Source organism: Prionailurus viverrinus, chromosome B1 (genome assembly GCF_022837055.1).
Source record: "Prionailurus viverrinus isolate Anna chromosome B1, UM_Priviv_1.0, whole genome shotgun sequence".
NCBI lineage: Eukaryota > Metazoa > Chordata > Mammalia > Carnivora > Felidae > Prionailurus > Prionailurus viverrinus.
The window spans coordinates 39,807,817-39,821,066 of record NC_062564.1 but is presented as its reverse complement, the minus strand read 5'-3'; the positions used below and the strand labels follow the sequence as shown (position 1 = coordinate 39,821,066).

The following is a 13,250-nucleotide window of genomic DNA, read 5'->3' as shown; positions in this document are numbered from 1 at the left end:
GGTTTTGTATTTACCAAGAGCTAACTAAATAAGGGTACATTAGGGTAAACCTTAAAATGAGGGATTTAGGGGCATCTGGGTGGCTCAGTTAGTTAAGTGTCTGACTCTGACTGTTGATTTCAACTCAGGTCATGATCTCATGGTTCTTGAGACCATGTTGGGCTCTGTGCTGACAGAGTGGAGCCTGCTTGGGATTCTCTCTCCCCCTCTCTCTGCCCCTCCCCTGCTTGTGTGTGCACACACTCTCTCTAAATAAATATCTTTTAAAAATAATAAAATGAGGGATTTAGGCTGGCTACAGTGAAAAATTTCCTGAATTAACCATTCACATGAGTTCCTAGGGAGCCCTAAAATAAGCTTTCATATTACAAAATAAAAGAGGCTAGATTATTATCTTTCTCATTGTGTTATTAAATAGTTTCTCTCTCTCTCTCTCTCTCTCTCTCTCTCTCTCTCTCTCTCTCTTTGGCCTAGAAGCTAGAGGGCAAATTAATTTCTCTTTTGTACCATATAATAGTATAAATAGTTGGTCTAAATGAAACATTTTGCTTTCACTTTAACCAATAATAGTTCTCTTTGTTTGCCTACCATATTGGCAGGTGTAAATGTAGAATGTGCATCGTCTTTAGATTGTCCTAAGAGCATCTAGTAAAGTGGTAAGCTCTAAGCTTAGGGACTCTGGAGTGGTGGGACTTCTCCCTTCAGACTGAGGCTCATCTAGTCTTCTGCTGGAAGCCAGAAGGAGATTCAGAAGTCCAAACCAAAGTGATAGAAGGCAGAGCATCTCAAACTTTAAAGGGCATGCAAATCCCCACAGAGCCTTGCTCACCCGGTGTCCTGACTTCTCCCGAGCTGCACTCGTAGGGGGGTGGGATTTTTTGAAGAAAGTTTGGACTTTGGAATCACACAAATTGATTGGGTTCACACAGTGATTTTGCAGAACCCTGGCCATGCACAATTATCTAATGCTTGTGAGCCTCCATTTTTTCATGTGCTAAATGGAGAAAATACCCAGATTGTGAGGTTGACATATTGTCAAATGGAAGATATGTGAAACTAGTAAATTCAGGGCCTGCCACACCTTAGCACGTGATGAATGTAAGGTCCTACGTAGTCCCGGTACACACAGGACGTGAATGATGTTAACCAAATTCTGTTTTATAGTAGAGGCACATGTACAAAAGGGCAACTCTTTATGTGTGTATGTGTGTGTGTGTGTGTGTGTGTGTGTGAGCGCGTGCACGTGTTCAGGCACGCATATGTGTGCAAGCACAGTTATGTGTTCACAGAGTAAGGAATGAGACACCCTAGAACCTTAGAGGGCAGGCATTCGAGAAGCACTCCTGTGAAGTTTACACAGGTGCACTTCGTCTCTTATTAGTCTTTCAGATGCTTTGTTTTTCTGCTTTTTAAAACTTTTTTTCTAATTCTTAGCAGACTTAGATAAAAAAAGGCATGTAGAGCTGAAGATGGACCAAGCGTTGCTGCTCATCCATAACGAACTACATGGAACAAACCTGACTGTCTACTGGAATTCTGAACGCTGTTATCATGTAGGTATTATGTTCATGCTCACAGTTTTGTTTGCTTTGGGCTGTTTGATATGATCCTCAGTGCTCTCACAGTTGTTTTCTTGTTAACTTCAGTTCTATAGGTAAGGAAACATACAGGCTGTATACCAGAAGATGTATAATCAGGGAGAATGCCTAGCAGTGAACAATGCCAGTCTCTTAACTTTCCCCCCACCCATCTTTTGAAAACTCAGTTCTCAGTGATGAGAAAAAGGGATAGACCATATTTTATTTTACTCCTCTAACACATAACCCTCTTGTTGGACCAGAGAAGAAAGGAGTGGGACACCTGGGTATTCTCCAGGGGCAAAGGTCGTGAGGACAATGGGGAAGCTCAGGTTGAGGCATGGCAGTTATTCCAGGGATCTGCCCTCCTGATCATAAAGGATTTATTTTTATTAAGTTCTTTACTACAGTTAACATACAGTATTATATTAGTTTCAAGTGTACAATATAGTGATTCAACAGTTCTGTACATTGCTTAGTGCTTATCAAGATCTGTGTATTCTTTTTAAAAATTTTTTTTAATGTTTATTTTTGAGAGAGAGAAGAGAGAAGAGAGAAGTTTTGAGAGACTAGCAGGGAAGGGGCAGACAGAGAAGGAGACAGAGAATCTGAAGCAGGCTCTGCGCTGTCAGTTGAAAGCCTGACATGGGGCTCGAACCCATGAACCGAGAGATCGTGACCTGAGCTGAAGTTGGACACTCAACTGACTGACCCACCCAGGCGCCCCAAGATCAGTGTACTCTTATCCCTTCTCCTATTTCACCCATCTCCCACCCACCTCCCCTCTGATAACCATCAGTTTGTTCTCTATGGTTAAGAGTCTGTTTCTTGGTTTGTCAATCTCTCCTTTTTTTTTTTTCAATTGTTGATAAAGGGTTTATTTTATCTCAAGGTATAATTACTAGACCTTGCTGCTTTTTAAGTACAAGACTGTTCTTCCAGGTAAAATACAATCATCTTCATTTCCAAATTGAGCACTTCAGTGTACCACCTTCAGAGGAGGAATTTTAATGTACAGATTTTCCTCCCATGGATTGCATCCCCCTGTAAATTGAAAATACTTTAAGACAAAAATGCATTGAATACACGTAACTTACTGAACATCATAGTGTAGTCCAGCCTTCCTCACACATGCTCAGAGCACTTACACTAGCCCACAGCTTCTCATTCACTGACCCCCAGGGTTACATGGCTGACTGGGCTTTGTTTTGCTGCTGCTGACTTCCATCATGACAGAGGGTCCTACTGCATAGTGCTAGCCCAGGAAAAGATGAAAATTCAAAATTCCAAGTACAGTTTCTACTAAATGCATATTGCTTTCATACTATGATAAAGTTGAGTAACCATAAATCGAACTACAGTAAGTCAGAGACTATTTAGGGACCTGTTTACCATAAATAGCTTTTAAAAAACAAACAAACAAAAAAATCCCCAGTGTGCATACCAGCTGAAGAGGTGATGGATGGTCCCCCCTCTGTTTGATTAAACTCACTGAGAGCTCTACAAAGTTATATGAAGCAAAGAAAATGTATAGTGTTAAAAAATATACATAGAAAAGACAAAGGAAAGCTTTATCTATGTGAAGGACCTAAAAGAAACTTGAAAAAAATATCAATAATAGCTGAATTTCAAAGCCACAAGAATCATAGATAATTCAGAGAATGAGCAAAATGTCTTCTAAACAGACAATAAAGGCCTAAAATTTACAGAAAAACAATGTGAGGGGGAAAAAAAGAGTGCATTGCCAGGGTATTAGCCATAGGACAACTAAAGCATCTTTAGAATAAAAACAGTAGAATAACTGATACAAAACAGTGATGCTGGTGACAGTAAAGAATCAAAAAACAGAATTAGCTACCTGAGACCAGCTTGGGGAAAAAAACTGCTAATTTATTTACAAGAGCGTGGAGATAATTTTGTTTTAGGAAAATGTGTAAAGGGGTGGTAGAGTTTTCATTGAAACATAGTTGTAGAAAATGTCCCATAATTCCAGAGAAGACTTTATAGTCTGGAAATTGGAAAGACACTTTATGAGCCTGTAATGGTTAACCAGAAAATAGAATTGAGACATAACCTGTTTTAAATTTGGAACATTAATGATAATTTTTAAGTCTTTAAGCAAATATAGAAATACATATTCAAAGGAATGCAAATTTTAATAATTTGTTCCATAAGCCAGATAATAAATACCTGGGAACGGTGGGCTTACCAGTTGAAGATATGTCCTCAAGATAAGTTATCTGGCTAAATGAGAATTTCCTTTCCTTAAAGTAGAAACACTTAAGAGACATACACATTAAAAAACACATAAACATTAAAAAAAACGTGTCGACTAGATTTCATAGCTTCAAGACAGCTAAAGATCCCATGTGTCAGCAAGTGATTTGTGTGTGTGTGTGCTTTAAAAGAGAACAAAAATGGGAAGAAGGTTAGTATTGTAATGTTAAATATGAGTAATTATTATAGTTGACTTAACGTAAGGTGTAAATGACAAAAAAAGAAAACAAAAATTGTTTTTTAGCATCATAAACAGTATTCCTCAGCAGATCTGGAGGTGGTGAGAAGGGAGAAGCAGTGAGTGGGAGACAGAAATCCTGGGCTTTCATTGCAGTGAAGGAATCCAAAGTGGTGATCTGTTACTTTTGACTGTTAATTATTTTCAGATGTAAATTAGTATAAGCAAGGCCATTTAGTTTTCTTTTTTTCCCTTAGGTAGATATGTTCTAAGTATGATAAATATAATAATGTTACTGTATCTTTAAAATATTATTAAAAAAGAAGAATATACAGGGGCGTCTGGGTGGCTCAGATGGTTCAGCAACCGACTTCAGCTCAGGTCATAATCTCATGGCTTGTGAGTTCAAGCCCTGAATTGGGCTCTGTGGTGACAGCTCAGAGCCTAGAGCCTGCTTTGGATTCTGTGTCTCCCTCTCTCTCTCTCTGCCCCTCCCCTGCTCACACTCTGTGTCTCTCTTTCAAAAAATAAATAAACATTAAAAAAAAAAAAAGGAACAACATCAGAATCATAGGGGTTCCAGAAGATGAAGAGAGAGAAAAAGGGGTAGAAGGGTTATGTGAGCAAATCATAGCAGAAAACGTTCCTGACTTGGGGAAAGATACAGGCATCAAAACCCAGGAAGCACAGAGGACTCCCATTAGATTTAACAGAAATCAACCATCGACAAGGCATATCATAGTCAAATTCACAAAATACTCAGGCAAGTAGAGAATCATGAAAGCAGCAAGGGAAAAAAAAGTCCTTAACCTACAAGGAAACACAGAAGCCGACCTATTTGCAGCAGACCAGGTTTGCAGCAGACCTATCTACAGAAACTTGGCAGGCCAGAAAGGAGTGGCAGGATATATTCAATGTACTGAATTAGAAAAATATGCAAACAAGAATTCTTTATCCAGCAAGGCTGTCATTAAAAATAGAAGGAGAGATTAAAAGTTTCCCAGACAAACACAAATTAAAGGAGTTTGTCACCACTAAACCAGCCCTGCAAGAAATTTTAAGGGGGACTCTCTGAGGGGAGAAAAGACAAAAAAAAAAAAAAAAAAAAAAAGACCAAAATCAACAAAGACTAGAAAGGACCAGAGAACACCACCAGAAACTCCCAACTCTACAAGAAACATAATGGCAATAAATTCATATCTTTCAGTAGTCACTTTAAATGTCAGTGGACTAAATGCTCCAATCAAAAGACATAGGGTAATAGAATGGATAAGAAAACAAGATCCATCTATATGCTGTTACAAGAGACCCACTTTAGACCTAAAGACACCTTCAGATTGAAAGTAAAGGGATGGAGAACCATCTATCATGTTAATGGTCAACAAAAGAAAGCAGGAGTAGCCATACTTACATCAGACAATCTAGACTTTAAAATAAAGGCTGTAACAAGAGATGAAGAAGGACATTATATCATAATTAAGGGGTCTATCCATCAGAAAGACTTAACAATTGTAAACATTTATGTGCCAAATGTGGAATCACCCAAATATATAAATCAATTAATCACAGACATAAAGAAACTCATTGATAATAATACCATAATAGTAGGGGACTTCAACACCCTACTCACAGAAATGGACAGATCATCTAAACAGAAAATCAACAAGGAAACAATGGCTTTGAATGACACACTGGACCAGATGGACTTAACAGATATATTCAGAACATTTCATCCTAAAGCAGTGGAATACACATTCTTCTCCAGTGCACATGGAATGTTTTCCAGAATAGGTCATTACTGGGACGTAAATCAGCGCTCAACAAGTACAAAAAGATCAAGATCATACTGTGCATATTTTCAGACCACAACGTTATGAAACTTGAAATCAACCACAAGAAAAAATTTGGAAAGGTAACACATACTTGGAGACTAAAGAAAGTCTTACTAAAGAATGGATGGGCTAACCAAGATGTTAAAGAGGAAATTAAAAAGTACTTGGAAGCCAATGGAAATGATAACACCACAGCCTAAAACCTCTGGGATGCAGCAAAGGCGGTCATAAGAGGAAAGTATATAGCAATCCATGCCTTCCTAAAGAAGGAAGATAGGTCTCAGATACATCAACCTAACCTTACACCTTAAAGAGCTGGAAAAAGAACAGCAAATAAAACCCCAAACCAGCAGCAAACAGGAAATAATAAAGATTAGAGCAGAAATCAATGCTATTGAAACCAAAACAACAACAACAACAACAACAACAACAACAACAACAAAAAACAGTAGAACGGTCAATAAAACCAGAAGCTGGTTCTTTGCAAGAATTAACAAAATTGATAAACCACTAGCCAGTTTTACCAAAAAGAAAAAGGAAAGGACCCAAATACATAAAATCAAGAATGAAAGAGGAGAGATCACAACCAACACAGCAGAAATACAAACAATAATGAGAGAATATTATGAGCAGTTACACACCAATAAAATGGGCAATCTGGAAGAAATGGACAAATTCCTAGAAACATATAAACTACCAAAACTGAGACAGGAAGAAATAGAAAATTTGAACAGACCCATAGCCAGTAAAGAAATTGAATTAGTAATCAAAAATCTCTCAACAAACAAGAGTCCAGGGCCAGATGGCTTTCCAGGGGAATTCTACCAAACATTTAAGGAAGAGTTAACACCTATTCTCTTGGAGCTTTTCCAAAAAAATAGAAGTGGAAGGAAAACTTCCAAACTCTTTCTATGAAGCCAGCATTACCTTGATTCCAAAACCAGACCCCACTAAAAAGGAGAACTGTAGACCAGTTTCCCTGATGAACATGGATGCAAAAATCCTCAACAAGATATTAGCCAACCATACCCAACAATACATTAAAAAAATTATTCCCCATGACCAAGTGGGATTTATACCTGGAACGCAGGGCTGGTTCAATATCTGCAAAACAATCAATGTGAATCACATTGATTGATTTTCACATCAATAAAAGAAAGGACAAGAGCCACATGATCCTCTCAACAGATGCAGAAAAAGCATTTGACAAAATACAGCATCCTTTCTTGATAAAAACCCTCAAGAAAGTAGGAATAGAAGGATCATACCTCGAGATCATAAAAGCCATATATGAAAGACCCAATGCTAATATCATCCTCAATGGGGAAAAAATGAGAGCTTTCCCCCTAAGGTCTGGAACAAGACAGGGATGTCCACTTTCGCCACTGTTATTCAACATAGGATTGGAAGTCTTAGCCTCAGCAATCAGACAACACAAAGAAATAAAAGGCATCCAGATCAGCCAGGAGGAGGTCAAACTTTCAGTCTTTGCAGATGACATGATACTTTATATGGAAAACCCAAAAGATTCTGCCAAAAAACTGCTAGAACTGATCCATGAATTCAGCAAAGTTGCAGGATATAAAATCAATGCACAGAAATCAGTTGCATTCTTATACATCAACAGTGAAGCAACAGAAAGAGAAATCAAGGAATCGATCCCATTTACAGTAGCACCAAAAACCATAAAATACCTAGGAATAAATCTAACCAAAGAGGTGAAAAATCTATACACTGAAAACTATAGAAAGCTTATGAAAGAAATTGAAGACACAAAAAAATGGAAAAAGATTCCATGCTCCTGGATAGAAAGAACAAATATTGTTCAAATGTCAATACTACCCAAAGCACTCTACATATTCAATGCAATAGCTATCAAAATAACACCAGCATTCTTCACAGAGCTAGAACAAACAATCCTAAAATTTGTATGAAACCAGAAAAGACCCCGAATAGCCAAAGCAGTCTTGAAAAAGAAAACCAAATCAGGAGGCATCACAATCCCGGACTTCAAGCTGTGTTTGTTACAAAGCTGTAATCATCAAGACAGTATGGTACTGGCACAAAAACAGACACTCAGATCTATGGAACAGAATATTGAACCCAGAAATGGACCCACAAACATATGGCCAACTAATCTTTGACAAAGCAGGAAAGAATATCCAATGGAATCAAGACAGTCTCTTCAGCAAGTGGTGCTGGGAAAACTGGACAGCGACATGCAGAAGAATGAACCTGGACCACTTTCTTACACCATACACAAAAATAAACTCAAAATGGATGAAAGACCTCCATGTAAGACAGGAAGCCATCAAAATCCTCAAGGAGAAAGCAGGCAAAAACCTCTTTGACCTCAGCTGCAGCAACTTCTTCCTCAACACGTGTCTCTCTGGAGGCAAGGGAAACAAAAGCAAACATGAACTATTGGGACCTCATCAAAATAAAAAGCTTCTGCACACTGAAGGAAATAATCAGCAAAACTAAAAGGCAGCTGACAGAATGGGAGAAGCTATTTGCAAATGACATATCAGATAAAGGGTTAGTATACAAAATTTATAAAGAACTTATCAAACTCCCCACCCAAAAAACAGAATCCAGTGAAGAAATGGACAAAGACATGAATAGACCCTTCCCCAAAGAAGACATCCAGATGGCCAACTGACACATGAGAAAATGCTCAACATCATTCATCAGGGAAATACAAATCAAACCCACAATGAGATACCACCTCACTCCTGTCAAAAGGGTTGACATTATCAACTTAGGCAACGATAGATGTTGGGAAGGATGCAGAGAAAGAGGATCTCTTTTTTACTGCTGGTGGGAATGCAAACTTGTGCAGCCACTCTGGAAAACAGTATGGAGGTTCCTCAAAAAATTAAAAATAGAACTACCCTACGACCCAGCAATTGCACTACTAGGTATTTATCCAAGGGATACAGGTATGCTGTTTCAAAGGGGCACATGCACCCCAATGTTTATAGCAGCACTATCAACAATAGCCAAAGTATGGAAAGAGCCCAAATGCCCATCGATGGATTCATGGATAAAGAAGAAGTGGCATATGTATACATTGGAGTATTACTCAGCAATCAAAAAGAATGAAATCTTGCCATTTGCAACTACCTGGATGGAACTAGCGGTTATTATGCTAAGCAAAATTAGTCAGAGAAAGACAAATATCATATGACTTCACTCATATGAGGACTTTAAGAGACAAAACAGATGAACATAAGGGAAGAGAAGCAAAAATAATATAAAACAGGGAGGGGGACAAAACATAAGAGACTCTTAAATATAGGAACAAACAGAGGGTTACTGGAGGGGGTGTGTGAGGGGGGATGGGCTAAATGGGTAAGGGGCGTTAAGAAATAAACTCCTGAAATCATTGTTGCACTATATGCTGACTAACTTGGTCGTAAATTAAAAAAATAAATAAAATGGTAAAAAAAAGAAACATAAAAGAATATTGAATTATTTAATAACTTAAAATGTAATCTTAATGCTGTGATGTCATAAATATTTGGTACATGAACAAAAAGAAAGATTTTTAAATCTTGGTAAGGCTAATGAGGAACTAATGTATTGTAATTTTTCTTATTTGACTACTGTTTGGGCACATATGAAAAGAACCATTAAAATGATTATTTTTTATCCAATAATGTAATTTTTGGAAATTTATTTTAGGGAAAGAATTTAAAGGAATAAGAATATCATGTGTAGGAATGCCTGGGTGACTCAGTTGGTTAAGTGTCCAACTCTTGATGTCCACCCAGGTCATGATCTCATGGTTCATAAGATGGAGCCTTGAGTCAGGCTTCACGCTGACAGTGCAGAGCTTGTTTGGGATTCTCTCTGCCCCTCACCTGCATATACATGTGCATGCACATGCTCTCTCTCTCTCTAAATAAATTAATTAAAAAAAAAAAAGCACAGGGACGCCTGGGTGGCTTAGTCAGTTGAGCATCCGACTTCAGCTCAGGTCATGATCTCGCCACTCATGAGTTCGAGCCCCACATCGGGCTCTGAGCTGACAGCTCAGAGCCTGGAGCCTGCTTCAGATTCTGTGTCTCCTCCTCTCTCTGCCCCTCCCCTGCTCATGCTCTGCCTCTCTCTGTCTCTCAATAATAAATAAATGTTAAAAAAAAATTTTTAAAAAGCACATCATGTACAGATCTTTAGAAGCAATATGTTATATAAATTATGTATAACATAAATTAAAAATGTAATTACATATACTGTATGTTTATCTTTTTTTAAAAATATTTATGTATTTATTTTGGGAGAGAAAGAGCATGAACGGGGAAGGTATGGGCAGAGAGAGAATCCCAAGCAGCTCCATGTTGTAAGCTCAGAGCCCAACATGGGGCTTGATCTCATGAAGCCTGTGAGATCATGACGTGAGCCGAAATCAGGAGTTGGTTGCTTAACTCAATGAGTTACCCAGATGCCCCTATATTTATCTTTCAGAACATAATTTATATAAATTACACATAAGAAGATTAAAAAAGTTTTGAAAGCAGCCTAAATACATTTTTAGTATGTAATGGACTATAAAGCAATCATTACAAATTTTAAATATGCAAATTAGGTAGAATGATGGAAATTTACTCATTAAACAATATGTAACACAATGGAATGCAAGGCAATATATGCTCTATTTATTAATTGTATGAAAAATCTACCCATGAGTAAAGATTGTATGGCAACACATAGTTATATAGGCAAATTTTATCTAAATTATTGGAATTTAAAAGTTTTTTTGTAAGTATGAAGGAAAATGGGTGCCTGGTTGGCTTAGTCACTTAAAGCATCCAACTCTTGGTTTCGACTCAGGTCATGACCTCGTGGTTTTGTGGTTTTGAGCCCCACATCGGGCTGACAGCATGGAACCTGGTTGGGATTATCTGTCTCCCTCTCTCTCTGCCCCTCCCCCTCTTGTGCTGTCTCTGTGTCTCTCAAAAATAAATAAACTTAAAAAAAATTACAAGTATGAAGGAAAAGTCACCTCAGGATTTCAGATGGGTGGGTGTTCATGTGCTCCAACAGCCACCTGACTTTCAAACACCTCTCACAGTGGCTTGTGTTTCTGTTTTACAGTGCTCATTTCAGGTTCTAGTAAATGTTTCCTGGAGTGGAAAACCTGGGAAGCCTAGCACTGCGGCGGTTGCTGTGAGCACCCAGCATGGATCTATCCTGCAACTTAATGACACTGTGGAAGAGAAGGAAGTTTGTAGGTTCGTATCTGCTTTAATGTGATCTGCTGACACCTGCATTTTCTATTTTTTCATCCCTATTTGGTTTTCAGCTTTTCCTTCCTTCAAAATACAGTATTTTTAAATATCTATCCTGGTCTGTCACTGCCTTGATGACATTACCATAATCCACTCCTTATTTCCTAATCTAACCATTTTTCTTAAATTTACCAAATTTTTGTAGGCTGGAATATAAATTTGGAGAATTTGGAAACTATTCACTCTTGGTAAAGCACGTCCATAATGGAGTCAATGAAATTGCTTGTGACGTAGTTGTCAGTAAGAATCCAATTGACAGTAACCTTCGTACGTATATGCTGTTTGTTAATTTTTTAAAATTTGTATTTCAAAGATTTTAGTTTTTGAGTACTGCTTGTGACACTTTGTGTACTTTAAAACCTGAATTATAGGTTATCTGTCTTATTTATTTATAATGTATTTATTGTATTTATTTATATTTATTGTACAGTTGTATTATAAGTACATTATATTTATTGTATACTTATGATGTATTTATTGTATTGTTAGTGTATGCTAAGAAAATTATGTGATATTTAAGAAAATTATATGACCAACATATTCTCATAAGTGTTATTTAGTTTAATTATGAAGATAAATAACCAAAAAAAAGTTAATGCAATGGGAACAAACTGGAAATAGGGAAAATGACTGTCAAGTATCTTCCTTGTTTTAGGATATAGGGCACAGTATTCTCTGTATGTGTCTTACATGGACCATCCAGAAGACCCTTAGATTAAGGAGGGACTGTTCATTCTCTAATAACTCCACTGAAGAAAATCTGTCAGTCTGAGCCCCCATTAGATAATATAATAACCCCCAGGAGCATTAATAAGTACTTGTCTACAGTGAAGCTTTTGAAGACCATAGGGTCAGGTCAAAAGAATGTAAGAGCCCCCCCAAAAAGAATGAAAGAACCAACATGGGACAGTTGAAGCATTAAAAAGAATAAGGAATGTCATTGATGGAAACACATTGTATGTACAAAAACCAAAGTTTGTTATGAAAAAAAAAAAACAAAGCTGAGGGTGCCTGGGTGGCTCAGTCGGTTAAGTATCCTACTCTTGGTTTCAGCTCAGGTCATGATCTAATCGTTCATGAGATTAAGCCCCAAGTTGGGTGGCTATGTGCTGACAGCATGGAACCTGCTTGGGACTCTCCCTCTCTCCCCCCCTCTCTCTCTCTCTCCCCCTCCCCTACGCACTCTCTCTCTCAAAACAAATAAGTAAATTTAAAAACAACAACAACCAAAAAACAAAGCCCCTTCCCTACACAAAAACAATACTTTGGTTGCCTTCGGAGATAACAAGGACCACCTGATGTTAACTGGAGTGACTTAAAATTATCAATTGAAAGGAAGGATCTAAGCATTTATCCTGCCTTTCCCGTTTTTGTTTGTTTGTTTTGTTTTGTTTTTGTTTTATTTTTATTTTAGAGCAGGGGAAAGGGGGCAGAGGGAGAGAGAGAAAGAATTATAAGCAAGCTTCTTGCTCAGCACAGAGCCTGATGCATGGCTCAATCCCACAACCCTGGGATCATGACCCAAGCTAAAATCAAGTCAGATGCTCAACCGACTGAGCCACCAAGGCATCCCATGCCTTTCCTGTTTTAATTGTATTTTAGCATAACCATGTAGTCTGAGATGATGAGGGTAAATTCTTTAGGGAATAATTCCAGCTAATGCATGTGACAGAATGGCAGAATATATGGTAATCCTTAATGAAGGAATTGATGTACACAAAAGTCATGAGTGGATGAAACCATCACATGAAAGGGGAACTTGAGGCTTCCCCCAGCTGACACATGCATTGGGCACATGGGCATTTGCAGCAGGTGCTCCTGATGTGCAGTGGGAAAGACACAGCTCCATCTGTGAAGCATTCATGCCAAAAAAAGTTGAACTTTTTTTAGTCAAGTCTTTACAGCTAATTTCCCCTTTATAAAACCTTTGGAGGATAGAAGAACAAGTCCAGTGACACCATGAGGAAATACACTGACAGATCTAGAAAAGGAGACGTACTAATAGACGACTTATTTCAAACAGGTCAATGGCTACTTATGATTAGCCATAACATAAGCTGACTGAAGAGCCATAACAAGCAAATACAAAATG

At 37.9% G+C, this 13,250-nt stretch overlaps 1 protein-coding gene across 3 annotated transcripts in view; it reads left to right on the top strand.

Moving 5' to 3' along the window:
- Positions 1–13,250, top strand: part of HGSNAT (heparan-alpha-glucosaminide N-acetyltransferase) — a 52,928-nt gene that overhangs the window by 19,183 nt on the left and 20,495 nt on the right. For 2 of the 3 annotated variants that reach the window (XM_047857639.1, XM_047857637.1), the window contains exons 2-4: positions 1,435–1,553; positions 10,965–11,101; positions 11,304–11,425. In XM_047857639.1, coding sequence (XP_047713595.1) covers positions 1,435–1,553; positions 10,965–11,101; positions 11,304–11,425 — 378 coding nt within the window. The remainder of the gene's footprint in view (positions 1–1,434; positions 1,554–10,964; positions 11,102–11,303; positions 11,426–13,250) is intronic. The other variant, XM_047857638.1, reaches the window with a different exon arrangement.